Source organism: Orycteropus afer, unplaced genomic scaffold, assembly GCF_000298275.1.
Source record: "Orycteropus afer afer isolate SDZICR_OR568_19922 unplaced genomic scaffold, OryAfe1.0 scaffold00330, whole genome shotgun sequence".
NCBI lineage: Eukaryota > Metazoa > Chordata > Mammalia > Tubulidentata > Orycteropodidae > Orycteropus > Orycteropus afer.
In genome coordinates, this window is record NW_006921917.1 from 1,380,339 (window position 1) to 1,398,832 (window position 18,494).

The following is an 18,494-nucleotide window of genomic DNA, read 5'->3' on the forward strand; positions in this document are numbered from 1 at the left end:
AGACCACCTAACAAAAAACTGCACACAAACAGCATAGCCACGGAAAAACAATAGATATGCCAAACATGGCGGTGCTGCCTCTGGCTTCTGGGTCAAGGGTGCTCCAGGAAATGCTGTTCCTTACCTTTCGCAGGTATGTTCTATCAGTGGGTACTATGTTTAAAGAGAGATGACAACAATATTCTAAATTTTGCCAAGGTCTGGGAGAGGTGGGAGACAGAGAGTTCAGACAACCTCATTTCCCAGCACTTGAATTGAACTCTCGGCTGAAAGGAAAGCACTTGATCTTTGGCATTACTGCTTTATTTCTATAGTGCCACTTAGCTGACTGCATGATTTCCCAGTCACCGCATGTGGGACACTGGTTCCAGGACAGGGTCATAATCCTATGAATGCAGAAAGACCCAGTTTTGAGGAGCCCATTAGAAAGCCAAGATGAGGTCCCTACTGCTGTCTTGAAGACACCATGTGAGAAGGGGCAAAGAAACACCAAGCCACTGTGGGTCCTATCAGACCACTTAAAACAAAAAAGCAGTTGCCACCAAGTTGATTCCAACTCACGGGGACCTTATGTGTTTCAAAGTAGAATTCTGCTCCATAAGGTTTTCACGGGCTATGAACCTTCCTAAGTCGGTTGCCAGGCCTCTCCCCAGAGGCACCTCTGGTGGATTCAAACGGCCAACTTTCTGGTTAGTAGCCGAGTGCCTGCCGGTCTGCCCCACCCAGGGACTCATCGGACCACTCAGGCAATCACAAAGTCGGGACAGCGGCTGTGGGAGCCGGGGCTTTGGGGCAGCTGTAACTGTAACCCACACTTCATGCTAAAGAAGCAAAGTCACAACCAAGTAAATGGCAAGTGGACAGATATCAGAGATCAGAAGAGGCAGAGACACAAACCGAGGCAGAGGGGAAAGCATGAGATGCTCTGTCCGATCCCAGCAAGGTGGAAGGATCCAGAGGGTCCTGGTAGAAAACAAAGGCAGGGGCTGGGGAGTCCGAGACAGCCAGCAGGGTGGTTGCTGGCATCGGCAAACCCCGTAGGATGCGGGCTCCCAGAGCGGAGGGTGTAACTGCTGACAGCCCAAAGGAAGGTGAAGCTACTCATGGCAGCCTGCAGGACCCTGTTCTGAGTGAGGCAGGGGTGCAGATACCCTGGGAGGTCCTGGCCAATTCCAGGGGAAAAGGAGAGATGGGCAGGGAGAGAGAAACAGAAGGAGAGAGGCTCCGTGAGCTTTCTAGTACTCATACCCAGGGCTTTATTTGAATTTATCACCTCTTATTAGTGTCTTTTGAAATGCGAATTAGCTGATTAACCACTGCTCACAGCTTTCCAACTGTTCTTTATTCTCCAGCATTCAGTAACTTTGTTCTAAATAGGGTAGGCCACAGTAGCCCACCAGGGGGAAATTATTCTCAAGGTTACAAGAACAGTGACCAAGGCAAAATTACTCCCTGCATTGCATGGAATCAAGTTGGGGGTGAGACTGTGCCTGGAGCCAGGCTCTAGCCACCCCTGGTTTACATACAAAGACCTCAAGGACACTGTTTACCTCTTTTGTTAGCCCTCCAACCCATCGTTAGGATTTATGAACAGGACTCTGGAAAACAAGGCTCACTCTCTTCAGCCCCCTACCACTTTTTTGTTTACTATATTCATTTAATAAAAGGTTCATTAGTTCTAGGTCCCTGAGAACCGGCCGTACACTTGCTTTAGCTTTCTGTTTGGGACGTGAGTTCACATCCATGAACAACACGGGATGACCTCTGGCAAAGCTGCCTTCACACTTGCTCCTGCCTCCAGTTTGGCAACACCACACAAAGGCAGTATGGCATGTATACACTTTCCAGGCTGGGCCCCCATTCAGAGGGGGCTGGAGCCTGCACGTAATGGGCCCCCTACAGACAAAGCCAGCAAGTTTCTTAATTAAGTCAAAGTGAAAGACAGATCCCACTTACATCTTCAGAGAACCTTCCTTCATGACTTCAAAAACACCCTATACTGCCTATCAAATCCAGGCACGAATAACTAACCATTTTTCTCTTTTTAAATATAGAAAGCCAAGCCTCCGGCGCCAACTCTTCAGCCTCCTCTCACTTTCCCTGCAATTTTAGACATGCCTCTGGTTTATAAAACAGGAAACAAAGGGACTTCTTGTGTGTCAGGGAAGGCCACGGAGGGTCTGCATTTCATTCTGGCCTTCCCTCGTGCACTGCACTGTGTAAAGAACTCTTTAACTGCTTTCGTCTCATTAACATTTCCATGAGATATCAAAGAATATGCTAAAAGAAAAAAAAAAAAACAGCCTATGTACATTTATCATGTAAGTACAAGTCCTAGGGTGAAACAGTATTTTTTAAAAATAATAATTATTAGCCAATTACCTTTTCATATATGTGATTTTTTCACCTCCCCCTCGACCTGCCCCCCCCCCATCCCCAGTAACCCTCTCTCTCTCAGACAGGCCTTTCTGTTTTCTGGGCTTTGCTGTGATAATGTTCTTTGCGAACAGAAACCAATTATTCTGCAGCAGTAAGTCACCAGGAGTATGAATTGCTTTAATTTTTCCTCCTTTTAGCAGCTGCCCGGGGTACGTTGTGAGGTGGATGCAATAATGAAGCTGAAGTGAATACTAAGCCACACTGAGGCATTTTCCTGCCGGGAAAATGATGCTCAAAAATCACAGTCCATTTTTTGTGGCAAGAAGCTAATCAATGAGTTAGACGTTAGCACAAATGAGCTTTCCACTCTGAATCTGCATCGTCAATTCTCAGTTCTCTCCCATGGGTCCTGTGCACCTGACCAGCTTGTAAAAATGTCACCTTACTGTTAAAGTGCTAAACACACCCTGTTTTTTCCTCAGCTATTTCCCCCACCCCCCACTTTTGCCTTTTCCTTCTGCAATTCTTTGCTTTCTCATTAGAAATGCCCAGCAACGTCTGGCAGACAAAGACCCTGCAAACAAAGTGTATGGAAAGGGGGAAAAATTAAAAAGGAAAAAAGTGCGGAGGAATTCTTCATTCACTGATCTCTAGAATACATTAATATCTGAAACTGTTGGCACAGCCGAAAATACTTGGGCGGCGAACAATGCAAGCAATGACTCGAAGTCTGGGATCTTCAAATAAACCCCCGCGCTGTCATGGCCACCAGGAAGGAGAAGAATAGCGATATTAGCTGACCTTCATCCTGTTGTTTCTTCAGACCTGACTGCTGAACCTCTGTTTGCTTGTTACTAGGATTTCTTGGCTAAAAAATTTTAGCATTTCCCAGGCAATACAAGAGCCAGTTTATTAGGTAAATAAAGCAGGCCCTAAGCAGTCTTTTCGGCTTCGTGATGGGAACAAGGGTGAATTGGGATGGGGGTTGAGTCAGGGAAAACGACTGAGAAGCAAAGATCTCATCATGTTGCCTTCACCCCAGGCACCAATGGACAGTGAGTAGAGAGTTTACAAATCATCAAACCAACGCTCTGGCTTTGGTTAACTTAACCAGCATCATCCACCCAGTAACGAATATAAGACTCACCCAAGTAAGCAACAAAAATAGCAGCTTTCTTCTCTAGAAATCTAGATCGTCAATGACATTTCACTTATCCCACGTTTACAAGTAACTGGACACTATTTTATAATGCATAAAAATGGAGTTACTGGTGTTGTATTTCATGCAACTGCCAAAATTACTTAACGCTCTTAATGTTATCCAAACCACCCTCTAGTGACAATCTTAATGATGTTAATAAATAAGTAATCCAGAACTAGATCATTTTTCAGAGTCACTAGATCCAAAGGGCATTCTGGCTGTCTAGACAGTATCACAATCAGAAATTAGCATATTTATGTGTTGGTGGTACAGTTGTTAAAGCATTCAGCTGCTAACCAAAAAGTCAGTGGTTCAAACCCACTAGCCACTCCACTCTGAGGGACAGAGATGAGGCAGTCTGCTTCCACAAAGATTTACAGCCTTGGAAACCCTATGAGGCAGTTCTACTCTGTCCTATAAGGTCACTAGGAGTTGGAATTGACTTGATGGCAGTGGGTTTTAGTTTTTATACAGCTAACCTCCCTTGCCAATGCGATATAAACTCCATGAGGGCAGGGACCACTGCTGTATTCTCCCTCTCCCGCCTAGCACCCAGTAAAAGCCAAGAAACATTCGTCAAACCAAGGGATGTTATTTCTTTATGAAAATGCATCATGTCTTTGAAAGCTTCCAGCTGCCACACCTCAAAGACTACAAGATGAGAACAAGAGGCAATTCTTCCTCTACTGGGGTATTTCTCCACTGAACATGAGCACATGAGTCCGAGTTTCCTATGGTTCCCACCTTTCCAATGAAAACAAATCTTATAATAAATGCCAGACATGTTTACTCTTACTTAAAGCTGGGGGTCGTGGGTGTATATATATAATATACATTCTCAAAAAGTTATACAGGCACTAAAGCTACTTTGTTGGAAAATATGTAGAAATAGAAATGTTTCAGACTTCAAGAAGGGAAGAAAAGCCAGTCACATGGTGTGTAAGATATGTTCCCAAAATAGTTTTAAAAAAGGACAACACATGTAGATACATTATATTTTAAAAATACACTCAAAATTTTAACTGTGATTATTTGTAAGTGGTGGATTTTTCTTTTTATTTTGTTCGCTCTTCCCTACTTAATCATTTTTCTACAGTAACCGTGCTACTTATCAAATCAGAGAAAATGTCAATAAGCCTTTTGTTAAAAAAAAAAAGTAATATATTTGTAAATGAGATAGGTCTCTGCCGCTAGAGCTTTGAAAAAATAAATTACAGCTACGTTGATACAATAGGCACTCACGGTGGTATGTGCTTACAGTATACATACACACATATACACGTGCCCCCTGAGTATATGTGTTTGAAGACATATATACATGTGTCCCCTGGGTATACATGTCTAAAGCAATATAGCAACATTTTAGGGGATTCTGTGTGTGTGTGTGTGTGTGTTTTTTGTATGTATGTATTTTTTGAGAAGAGATTGTTATAGGAGTCTTGAGGAAGTTTTCTCTCTCAGCTTGAAGCAACATGGTTTCACATTTCTGTGTTTTAACAGGAGATTATATTCTAAGATGCTCAATTACTTTGAATAGGTGTGACATTCCAGGCTGATGGGTATTCATACCTGTCAACAGCTGTAAATTAGCATTTCAAAACCCTTCTAAAGTGCCCTACGAGTTTGATGTGAGCATTCGGCACCTCGCAGAAAAGCAAACGTTGAGTGCAAATCAGGGTGAAAGGCTTTCCGATAGGGAATAGCAGTCAAAAGGAATGTTAGAGACCCAGGTGCCAAATACAACTTCAGAGACATGTCCGTCCAAAATTACCACGTCAGGGATCAGGGATACAAACCCTTACCTTAAATTTTTAATTGGGTACTTAGAGGGGTAATAAATATACTTGGGAGGAAAAGCTTTAGGGTGAAGTGGGACAATGGATAATATTACTCATCAAGGTTTTTTCCTCCTTTCTTGTTGTCAGGTAGTGTCCAGTCGGTTTGGACTCATCACAACCTTAGTTACAACAGAAGGAAACACTGCCTGGTCCTGTGGCATCCTCACTCTCGTTGTTATACTGGGGACCATCTTAGCCGCTGTACCGATCCATCCTTTTGAGGTCTTCCTCTTATCCACTGATCCTCTGCTTTCCCAAGCATGGCATACTTCTCCAGCACTGGTCCCTTCTGACCACATGACCAAAGTACATGAGATAGAGTCTGGCTATTCTCACTTCTAAGGAGCATTCCAGCTGTACTTCTTCAAACACAGGTTTGTTCATTCTGGCTGTCCGTAGTATTTTCGATATTCTTTGCCAACACCACAGTTCAAATGCATCAATTCTTCTTCTGTCTTCCTTATTCACTGTCCAACTTTCACATGCCATGGCTTGGGTCAGGCACATCTTAGACTTCAAAATGACCTTTTTGCTCTTTAACACTTTAAAGAGGTCTTTGCAGCAGATTTGCCCAGTGCAACATGACAATGTCTGCTTTCTTGACTGCTGCTTCGATGGATGTTGATTGAAGATTCAAGTAAAATTAAATCCCTGACAACTTCAATCTTGTCTCCATTTATGGTGATGTTACTTACTGGTCCAGTTGTATGGATTTTTTTGATTTTTGTTTTCTTTATGTTGAGGTATAATCCATACCGAAGGCTGTAGTCTTTGACCTTCAACACTAAGTGCTTCAAGTCACCCTCACTTTCAGCAAGTAAAAGACTGTGCCATCTGCATATTGCAGTTTGTTAATGAGTCTTTTGCCCCTTAGCATCACTTTTTTTTTAAGTACCTTCCCTCTCTTGGTGCAGTGATTAAGGCATCGGGCTGCTAAACAAAAGGTCGGCAGTTCAATCCAGCTGCTCCCACAGGAGCAAGATATGGGAGTCTGCTACCATAAAGATTCATAGTTTGGAAACCCTATGGTGCAGTTCTAATCTGTGCTATAAGGTTGCTATGAGTCAGAATTGACATGAAGGCGGTGGATTTGGTTGTGTTCCCGTGTTCTTATTCCTACAAGGCTACAGCTAAAAATAGGTGGTAATGGGGGGGGGGGACGAGGATGAGGTTCAGAACAATTACATAAATGCTTATTTCAACTCAAAACATTCCCTTGAAAATGTAACTTTCACATAAAATGGAATCAGATAGTTTTAACTGCTCAAGAAACAATACAAGGCAACCAAGAGCTTCACATATCAAAAAGACTCTTAGACAATGCCTAAGAGGATTGGAAAGAAATCTCTGAAACATGTCATCCCTTCAAACACATGTGAAAAAAATATCTTGAAAATTCCACAGGAAAATACACATTCATTTTACAAATAAACTTTGAAGTTCAAAAATTAAAGAGAAAAAGCTGCTTCCCTGTTTTGTACTAAACACTGTTTCAGTTGTGGAAGAAAAAGAATTCATCAGTCTTTCAAACCAAAAACCAAACCAAACTCATTGCCACTGAATTGATTCTGAAGCACAGGGACTCCCACTGGGTTTCTGAGGCTATACATCTTTACAGCAGTAGATCACCCCATCTTCCTTCCAGGGAGCAGCTGGTAGGTTATGAACTACTGACCTTCTGGTTGGCAGCCAAATGCCTTATCCACTATGCCACCAGAGCTTCTTAGTATTTCAAAACCAAAAAAAAAAAACCAAACTCACTCCTGTTGAGTTGATCCGACTCACAGTGACTCCCCCCCCTTGGGTTTCCAAGGCGGTATCTGTACAGAAGTAGATTGCTCAGTCCTCCTACCAAGGAGTGGCTGGTGGGTTTGAACCACTGGCCTTCTGGTTAACAGTCAAAATGCCTGAGGCACTATACCACCACAGCTCCTTAGTATTTCAAACTACCTCCCAAACCAATTGAATCAGAATTTCTAGGAAGGGAGAGTCCAGGCATTGGTAGTTTTTAAACCTCTCCGGTGATTCTGATGTGTGGCCGGAGCAGGGAAGGGCTGTCCTAGAGCCTTTCCACTCAGCGGGAGGCCTTGAGCCAGGAGCATGCCCTCCGCACCACCCTGGACGGACAAGCAGACTCTCAGCTCCTCTGCTCCAACCCTGCTGAAGCAGAAACTGCATTAACAAGAGCCCCAAGGGCCCTGAAGGAGCTTTCCCAGGGGTGTGCCTCCAAGCTGAATCCTGAAATACTGAAAAGCTCCCGAAGGGAAATGAGAAATACAAAAACGTAGGTATGCTGCATAGAGGTCCAAAGCGACCGAAATAAAGACCCAAGGGGCAGAGGTGTATCTACGGAAAACAGCACTTATGGCAGTTAAGTTTTAAACTGCTGAATAATCTCTCCTAACTGGAGACGGAACCTTGGGAGGATGGGGCAATCTACTTCCACAGTGATACTGCCTCGGAAACCCAAGGAGGGGTCGCTATGAGTCGAGTTCGACTCGACGGCACATAACAACAACTGGAGATGGAAATTGCATGGAGAAGACAAACTGCTCATCGGCAGCCCCCTCAAGAAGCACCCAGGGCATGGGCCACACCTGCCACATCCCAGACATGCCTGTGTTGAGGGGGTATGGCAACTCGTTCAAGAGAGCCAGATCCTAGTCCACGAGAGAGAAAGAGGAGAACGTGTGTGAGTATGTGTACGAGTGTAGGAGGGAGAAGGTGCAAGATGGCAGAAGGAGGGGGAGTTGAAGGAAGGAATGGAGAGATTCGACCTGGGACTACATCTTGCTGAACTATGTAAGCCATACTATCTGGTAGCGTAGTGGCTAAGGCACTTGACTGCTAACCAGAAGGCTGGCGATTCAAACCACCAGCCACTCCTCGGAAGGAAGGTTGGGCAATCTACTTCTGTAGTGATACCACCTCGGAAACCCAAGGAGGGGTTGCTATGAGTCGGGTCTGACTCAATGGCACATAACAACAACAACAACAGAGGGTAGACATGTATTAACGTGGGTGAAAGGAAAGACAATATATAAGGAGGAGGTCAGCACAATATGACCAAGACAAAGGAAGACACTGAGAGGTGAACAAGAGTTACAGACAACAAAGGTAAATACTATTACACACAGAACCTGCCACAACAGTAATAACAAACAATAACCTACGAGTAGCTACATAGGCAGACATGCGAGCTGAACGGGTATGGGAAGGCAAATAGGACTACACCTCTGAGCACATGTACATCTGGCAGAAGATACTTCTATATACCTATTTGTATATGCAAGGGGCTCTGGTGGCGTAGTGCCTAAGGCATTTGACTGCTAACCAGAAGGCTGGCGGTTCAAACCCACCAGCCACTCCTCGGAAGGAAGGTTGGGCAATCCTACTTCCGTAGTGATACTGCCTCGGAAACCCAAGGAGGGGTCGCTATGAGTCGGGGCTGACTCCACGGCAAATAACAACAACAACAACAACATCTGTATGCGCAAGGAGCTCTGGTAGCATAGTGCCTAAGGCATTTGACTACTAATCAGAAAGTTGGCGGTTCAAACCCACCAGCCGATCTGTGGAAGGAAGACTGGGCAACCTACTTCCATAAAGATCTACCACCTCAGAAACCCAACAGTGGTCTCTATGAGTTGGAATCAACTCCATGGCAGTGAGTTTGGTTTTCTGGTATTTGTATGTGCTACAAATATATCCATAAATATAGCAGAGCAAATATGGGGCATAATTATGAAAACTTCCTAGCTATAACCAAACACCTTTGAGGGAATGAGTAACTGGGCTTGAGGGCTTAGGACCATAGTCTCAGGGGACATCTACATGAACTGGCACAGCATAGTTCACAAAGACAATGTCCTACACCTTACTGTGGTGAGTAGTGACTGGGGTCTTCAAAGCTAGAGAATAGCCATCTAAGATACAACTATTGGTCTCTCCCCATCCAGGGTAAAGAAGGATGAAGAAAATCAAAGACTTGAGGGAATAATTATCCAGAAAACTAACGGACCACATGAACCACGGCCTCCACTGCTTGGAGCCAGAGGAACTAGATGGTGTCCTGCTCCCACTTTCAATTGCTCTGATCAGGACCACAGAAAGTCTTTAACAGAATGGGAGAAAGAAGCAGAACAAAATTCAAAATCGTAAAAAAGACCAGACTCACTGGTCTGACATACTGGTAGAACCCCCAAGGCTGTGGTCCTTGGACACCCTTCAAACACGGAACTGAATCCAACTCCAGGGGTCACCTTTCAGCCAAACAACAGAGAGGCCTATGAACTGAACAGTAACACTAGTGAGGAACACACTCCTGAGAACAATGAACCACAGAAGGCAAAAATTGCAGCGTCTGTCCCAAACAAAGCTCAGAAGGCAGGAAGGGGCAGGAAAGAAGGATGGATGGATACAGGGAACCCAGGAAGGAAGTGGGAAGAGGACTGTTATATTGAGGAAATTGCAACTAATACTATGAAATGAAATGTATCTAAATTGTTGAATGGACTAATTTACTCCATAAACTTTCACCCAAACCACACACACACACAAATACAGTTCCAGTCGAGTTGACTCTGAATCCTGCAAACCCTGTGTGTGTCAGAGTAGGGTTTTCAACAGCTGGTGCCATGCAGTGAATTACTTACTATGGCTCTTCCAGCCATGGTCTTTGTGAATCCCACCAGATGACTGGTGGGACTATGCAAATATCTTCTGTGGGCTTGTGGCCCTTAAAGAAGGGGACTGGCTAGCTTGTGAATAATGAAAATAAGGTACATGACATCTTTGTGGGGGTGGGACCATGGAAATAAGGGAAGCTAATGTGGGGACTGATCAGTTTTGCCTTCGGCTAGGCTTCAAATGGGCCATCTCAGAGCCAGAAAGGGGGATCTCAGTGTCATCAAGAGAGAAGAGCTGGGAGTGAAGATGTCCTTGGACTCCAAGTCCCTGGGCTGGACCTGCTTGGCTGAGAGATGGCAGAGAGGCAGTAGCAGCAGAGGCAGCAAAACCAAGAAACGAGCACAAGACAGAGCAACAGACTTGCGGGCCCATGAAGCCAGAAAGCGCAGTGCCTTCAGGCAGGAGGCGTGCTGACGAAGTAAGGTACACCTATCCGCAGAGCTAAAAGATCTTTGTAACACTTGTCAGTGGAGGGCAGAGGCCAGGCCGAGAGGCTGGGGGCCAAGGCGAGGCCCGACTGCAGACATGGCCAAGTGGAGACTGTCTTGATTGAAGAACCATATCGGGTTGGTATCAGAATTGGTTTAAAAAAAAAAAAAAAAGGTTGGATAGTGGAGGTATGTCTGAGCTCTGCCTCTTAGGAATCAGCCTTGGGCTGCTGATCATGCTCCTCTCTCTCCGCCTTGTGAAGTTAGAGGAGGTCAGATGCGGCCCCCACGCCCTTTTGACAAGTGGCTCCTCAGAAGGACTCAACCCTCCAACCTTTCCCTTACCAGCAGAGCCCAATGAGTACATGCGCAGTTTGCCTCTCCCAGGGGAAAGCACTCATCAGCTATGGCGGTCACTGAGTACATGCGCAGTTTACCTCTCCCAGGGGAAAGCACTGATCACCTATTGTGGTGGCTGAGGTCCTATCTGTTCTGTGGTGGTTGTGATGCATCCTGGTCTCTCCTGCTAAATTTCAGCAACCGAAAGGCGGAGCTTCTGCACCTCGGTAACCTCCCTAGAGCACAGCACTGTGCAAGGTACTCAGTAAAAATGTAACCAGTGAGTGAAAGACGGCTATGTCATGGGAGCCCAAATATAATAAATAACGGTTGGTTTGGAATCTGCACCTGTGTGGGAAGCCTCCGAACACTTCTGCGGCTGGTGCTTCTGTTTTCTCAGCCTGTCAAAGAGAGCAGCTGCCTCATTCCCTCCGTGACCTCTTCTCATTCATCGAACCAGGAAATGGCTGTGATTTTTGCCCCCACATGGACTCTCTCAGCATTTCATAGCCCCCTAAACCCTCAAATGTAAATATGGTAACATTCCATGTAAAAAATTTATTGCACTGAATTTTTATAAAATAAAAGTAACAAAAAGATATTAAAGGCATCTGGTTATATGAATAAATAGAGATGTTTTATTACCTAAATTTACCTGTGGAAATGTAAAAGTGATACACATTGGTATATTTTTCTTTTAGCATTTCAATCTTGAATTCATAGGATAAATATTCAATTTCTGATTTTCCAGAAAATCCACTCTGACAGATCCTAAAACCATTCTGAAAAGTGGAATTTTTACTCTCTTTATTTTTCATTTTACAGTGAATGTATTAATATTTAATATCCATGATACACATGAAATTGTATTTACATTGTAACTTTAAGGGATTATGTTTCTCTGGTTGGTACTACCTTAAGAGTGTAATGTAAAAAAAATTTTAATTAAGCAATTTTACATAGAAATTCAGATTTCTGGATTTCCTTGAAAAATCATAAAAGACAGTGTTACTGAGCCCTAGTTGCTACAACCATCTGTGGCTGACCCCTTGTAAGAGGGCGTGAGCTCTCTCATTCAACACCTCTCCACTACAAAGTGTCACTTGTTTCTGTACATGCCCAACTTTTGCAGGTATTTGGCTCCCTGTGGTGAACACAAAGAAGAAGGCATGGTTCCCTTACTAAAGAAATTTATATTCAAGTATTTTTTTTTAATAAACTGAAGAGTAAAATATGTATCATTAGCACAGAGAGAAAATAGAGTATTAGGCACAATAAGACACAACACCTAAATGGTGCTAAAGGAAGACTGGAAGCAGTGAGGACATCAGTGTGGGCAAATGCTAATAGGCAGGAAGTCCAGCCATGTTTGGGGAGGCAGAGAGGCTGGTGGTTCAGTGGTAGAATTCTTGCCTCCCATGAAAAAGATCCAGCTTTGATTCCCGGCCAACGCAGCTCATATAGTCCCCTTCGTCAGCAGAGGGTTGCGTGCTGCTTTGATGCTGAACAGGTTTCAGTGGCGCTTCCAGACTAAGCTGGACTAGAAACAAAACGTCTGCCGATCTATTTCCAACACTCAGCCAGACAAAACCCTATGGGGATCACAACCATGTGATCTACACCCTATCATGTGATTGGCACAGGCCCAGGCAGCATTTTGCTGTACTGGTCATGGGTTGTCGGGATGCAAGACTGACTCAACGGCTGCTAACAACAACGTGTCTGGAGGAGTGGACATGAACTGCTCTGGCTGGAACGGAAAGTTTCCACAGTGGCACAGGAACGAGTGGAAGGTTTCCACAGGGGCGTAGGAATAAGGCAGATAAGACCATGGGTAGAGAGACTGCGAGGCCCTTGGATCCAGAGCAGGAGAGTGTAGGGCGTGGGCTATGTTCTGGGGCAGGCAGGAACTCGGGAACATTTACTGTGATGGGCCTGGCAAAATGAGAGCGGTGTTTCAGAACCGTTAAGGTGGCAGCCCTATCTAAGATGCACAGGAGAGAAGTGGGCGAAGGCAGACGGGGAGATGGAGGGACCCAGCAGGAAGCCACAGCTGTCGCCGACATGGCCCGCATGAGCGGTGACAGAGTACAGAAGGGAGAGACCTGAGTGTGTGAGAATTCCTGTGGCCTGATGGGCAATAATGAAGGAAGAGGCAGAGGAAGGACTCAAATGTGAAAGACACTGTCCAGCTTGAGCCACTGGAAGAATGGTGGCAACTAAACACAAATAAGAGAGTGAAATCAGCTCTTTGTTCTGGTTTCACGTATACACGGGTATGTGCATGTGCACATGTGTTTACAGCAGTGGGCAGGGGGCTAAATGATGAATTTGGTTGTAGACATGTCTAGCACCACGAAACAATGATCCCAAGGAAGGTGTGTGGGCCCAGAGCACATTCAGATGAGAGGTGCAAGTGGGGCAGGCACAGAGCTGTGGGGACAACTGGAACTGAGGGCTGGAGAAGACCCCTGAGAAAGAAAAGCAGACACCCGAAGACGATAGGTACCACAAAACCCAGACACATCTCTACCCCATCTCAAGAAACAGCAAGAGATTTCATTCTTCAACACGTAGCCGTAGAAACCAAACCAAACTGTTGCCCTAGATACTCCCAACAAGTCCAACTGTTTCACTTAGCCTTTGGAATGATGGATGGGGCTCAGTTTACCCACAGACAGTAAAACTTGATAAAAGGGGTTCATTGCAGCTGTTGTTCCCACTGTGAGGGATAAAGAGCCAGAACAAAGTCATGACGAATCTAGGACTATTCAAACAGCCAAGCTGACCATTGTAACTAAGTGTCTTCCCTCTTAAAACAAAACACAACATACTTTTAGCCATATTCCTGCTTCTCAGAGCCTCTCATATAAAGTATCCAAAAGTGAACGATGCCTAAATAATCCTAGACCCTAAAGAGGCCTTTATTCATCAATTTCTGACTGGTTCTCAAGCACCCTCTTTCCATACCCTTCCCACTTCTTCATAACTGAGCTGTAAATTCTGCCATCTGATTGGGGTGGCAGCAATGGTGGAGATGGTTGTCAGCCCAAGGGTGGGGAGGTGGAGCGGAGTTTCCATCTGGGACAAGACAAGCACGCTCACTGGCAAGGGCTGCCTCCAGATTTGTCACAGCCTGCTCCTGTTCAGACTCACCCCGCCACCCTCACCCCTCCTCATGCTCCCTCGGCCTCCCCATCTCCTCCCCATCTGCCGCATCAGGCCTCCCTGCCGCCACTGCCTTCTCCTGGCTGTGCTCACCACTGCACTGGGGACAAGGTGTTTCCACACCTTCTATCATTTTGGTTTGGGTGCTTTTTTAAAAAAAAAAAAATCAGGTTAATCAATGAATAGAATTTAAAAGCTATTTTTTACTCAGGTTCCTTTAAGTTTGTAAAAAGTTTTTTTTTTTTTTTTTTAAAGAGGAGATAAACACATTACGTGAGCAACAATGAGTACATATTAACTGATTCATAGCATAACTGTGTAAGTTACATAATATGAAAATGACCACTCAATCTACCTTGCTCGTGGCCCACAGGTATAGGACCTATTGTGGGTCCTTTGGCTGCATAGGCACAGGACCTGTCCTGTACTTCCTTGTAGATTTCACCTTCTAAGCAAAGGGGACATTTCCCATTTGATTTGGGGATGGAGGAGTGAAGAGAGTGAAAGCTGTGCAAGATTTACTACCAAGACTCCTTTCCAAGACCACGGAGGCTCCAGATACAATACTGAGGCTGGACAGTATGTCTCGGACACTGAACTTCCTTCTTTCTTGTTCTCTCTGCAATCCCTAGTCCTGTTCTACCCCCAGGTACCCTGCTACCTCAGCCGTCTCCAGCCTGCCAAGATTCACAGTGTCACCTCCTCCAGGCTGCCTCCCACCCCACACACTTCCCTCAGGTCATAAAATCACTTTCCCATCAACATTCCCATTCCCCTTAACATGGATGATTTCCTGACAATTAAAAAAAAAAAAAAAAATTACTCTCCCCACCCCCCCACCAAACTGAACCTTTCCATCTGTTAGTAATTTGTCAGCTTACACCATGGATCATAACTTGGAAGCCAAGGAGGCAAGTCTGGTGTGCAGGTTTGTTTTGACCCAGGCAGTATTGTAAAATTGGCAAATTTCACATAAAATCAGGTTTTTCTTTCTTTAGAAACAGAAAGGTGGGGGGGAGCAGCGGCAGATCTGATAGCTCTGGCCCCCAGTTTTGTATCAACAATGAAAGGGGTGGAGAGCAAGCTTCCATCTGTAGATGATGGGTGGAAGCGCTCCAGTTCACAGAGTACCCATCACTCCCGACTGTCATATACCTGTCACTTCACAGGGCATCCACCACCCCTGACTGCCACATACTTGCTCTGCTTCTCTCATTTCTTCTCCTGACCAGCATTTGAATTTGTGGTCTCTAGCCTAAATGACTCTCCAAATAACAGTGTAAGTAAATAAATAATTTCACAGAGGTAGGGAAAAGAAAAGGAGCTCTGGTGGCGTAGTGCCTAGGCCATCTGACTGCTAATCAGAAGGCTCGTGGTTTAAACCCACCAACCACTCCTCAGAAGGAAGATTGGGCAATCTACCTCCGTAGTGATACCGCCTCGGAAACCCAAGGACGGGTCGCTATGAGTCGGATCCAACTTGACAGCAGTGAGTTTGGTTTCTGGTATAAAGAGAAAAGAAATACTTTGAGGTATGGGTCTGTTATGGACTGAATCATGTCCTCCAAAAATATGTGTTGTAAATCCTAACCTCTATGCCTGTGGTTATAATCCCATTTGGAAATGGGCTGACTGTGTTATGTTAATGAGGCAGGATTATTATAGGATATATCTTGAGTCGATCTCTTGATTTCTTTTGAGATATAAAAGAGATTAAACAAGCAAACAGAATAGAGATGGGGGTAGATAAATGCCAAGACACAGGAGATCTCCAAGGAACCAGGAAGTGGAAGCTGAAGAAACAAGGACTTTTCCCCAAAGCTGACACAGACGGAAAGCCTTCCCCTCTAGACGGTGTTCTGAATTCAGAGTCGTAGCCTCCCAAACTGAGAAAATAAATTTCTGTTTCAAAGCCCTCCCCTTGCGGTATTTCTGTTACAGCAGCGTCGGACAACTGAGACAGGGTCTTTTCTAGTTTTCTGCCGTACACCTGGCCATCTACAATGCCTAATCCAGAAACATCCATATTTTTCAGATGATTCAGGAAATCTTCTAAAAAATAAGTCACTGTTGGTCCCTTCACTATTAAGACAAAGAAAAGTAACCATGGTATATGAAGCAGATTCCGTGCGGGAACATGGGGCACTCCTGGCAGAGGGCCTCTTCTTGCCTTTCAGTCCCTCTCTTCTCTGCCTTCTTTACCCTGCCCCCTTAAATTTCCTTTCTGTCACCTCTCTTTTTCTCCTCCCCATCTCTCTCTCCTTGACTCAACCATTTAATTACCATAGGAGCACACATCTTTCAGAAGTCTGCCTATCCGTTCCACTTAACCTCAATCCTCAATACTCTGGCATCTTAGTGTGTCATGGAAAATTAAGAACTTTTGAGAGGTTCCATGGAAAGAAATGGGTCAGCAAGCAATGACCACAAACCACTAACACTAGTCACATCTGGTCACTGCTCTTTACAAAACTCAAAAATGGTATCAAACAGTCAGTTGGGGGGCCTTCTAGCCTATGCAGGCCTAAGGGTTGACTTCACATGCATCCAAATATTTTGGGGAAAAGAAAATGAACTTAGAAACCAGGAGGCCAGGAAGTGAACAGACTTCTTAGAATTCCCAACTTGCTGACTGGCGATAGTAACATCCTAAGAACAACCATATTGAGTCAGACGTCATGTTCCTCTCTTGCCAGTTTTACAGTGGTGACATAGAGGGACACATTGCAATGCCTCTTCTTTCAGTAGCTTCAGAGGTTAGATGTGCCCCAACTTTCCCTAGTTTACTTTAATAACCCATTATCATTCTATATGAAAAAAAAAGAAAAGAAAAACCAAACCCACTGCCGTCGAGTCAGATCCGACTCATAGTGACCCCTCTTTGGGTTTCCAAGTCCGTATCACTATGGAAGTTGATTGCTCAACCTTCCTTCAGAGAAATGGATGGTGGATTTGAACCACCAGCCTTCTGGTTAGCAGGCAAATGCCTTAGGCACTACGCCTCCAGAGCTCCTATTCTAATATGAAGTGGTTCTTAATCTTTTGAGATTAAGTATCCTACTCTGTAGGATAGAGTAGAACTGTCCCCATAGGGTTTCCAAGGCTATAAATTTTTATGGAAGCAGACTGCCTCATCTTTCTCCCATGGAGCAGCTGCTGGGTTTGAACTACCAACCTTTTGTTTAGCAGATGAATGCTTTAACCACTTCGCCACCAGAGTGCCTTAGGAAACTCCCAGCCTCCACAAATTTCCTGTGCTGCCTCAAGCCAAAGGAAAATCACTCTTTATGAAAATCAATCTTTGCTTTTAATGGAGCAGTGCTCTGTGTAAAAGCCTTTTCTCCATTTTTCTTTTATTGTGGTAACATACATATGATAAAATTTATCATTTTAACCATTTTAAAGTGGACAATTTCATGGCATTAAGTAAATTTGCAATGTTGTACAACCATCACCACTATCTTGTTCTAGAACTTTTTCATCACCCCAAAGAGAAATTCCATGCCCATAAAGCAGTCACTCCCCACTTCCCCCAGCCCCTGGCAACCACTAATCTGCCTTCTGTCTCTGTGGATCGGCCCATTCTGAACATTCCATATAAATGGAATCATACACTATGTGGCCTTTTGTAGCTGGTTCTTTCCCTCAGCATAATGTTTTCAAGGTTCATTCACGCTGTAGCATGTATCATTACTTCATTCCTTTTTACTGCCAAATAATATGCCATTGTATGGTGTGTGTAGAAGCTTTTAAGAAAACAAATAATGGTAACTGGGTAGGATATGGCTTATATGCTACAAAGCTTAAGGAATTTATCTGATGTGACAAGTGGTATTCTGTTCTTATTTGTCCCAATCATCTCAATACTGTCAAATATGGAGAACAAATCCAAGTATACCCTATCAAACCATTCATAATTTGATCAATTGTCCATTCTTGTTCAAATGTCATCTCTCTAGATTGACAAGTCCTTAAAAATGAAAAGTGTAAAGACTGAAAATCATCTACACTATTCCAGTTGCCTTTCACATAAATTCAATTCAAAGCCAATCATTTTGCTGGTTTCTGGGGATCAGAGTGAAAAGATACTGTTACTGCCCTCGAGAAGCGCAAGGTCTAGTGAGAAGATAGACAATTTCACCACAATGTGACCACTTTCAGTATGGACGTCTACATTGTCAGCACTCAAGTTCACAAAGCACTCCACGGAGGAAGCACATTCATTTAACACAAAGACTGAAATGTGCTGGTTTCTTACCTTCTTGATGACCAAGGTCTTTTGGGAAAAGCCTACAATGGGACCAATGTTTCTTTCTTGAATGGCTAAAGCCTTATGATCTTATAGGTGCAGTATCTATTATGTTTGGTATGGCAAATCTTGCTCACATTAAAATGCATTTGTCCTTAAAGATCTTCCTGAGATTTAAAATCAGATTTGAAAGAACTTCTTAG

General features: G+C 44.3%; 1 protein-coding gene across 1 annotated transcript in view; it reads right to left on the reverse strand.

The window, feature by feature from the left end:
- STX8 (syntaxin 8) overlaps window positions 1–18,494 on the reverse strand; it is a 252,916-nt gene that overhangs the window by 11,636 nt on the left and 222,786 nt on the right. The window contains 1 exon segment of the mRNA XM_042782461.1: window positions 12,363–12,414. Coding sequence (XP_042638395.1) covers window positions 12,363–12,414 — 52 coding nt within the window.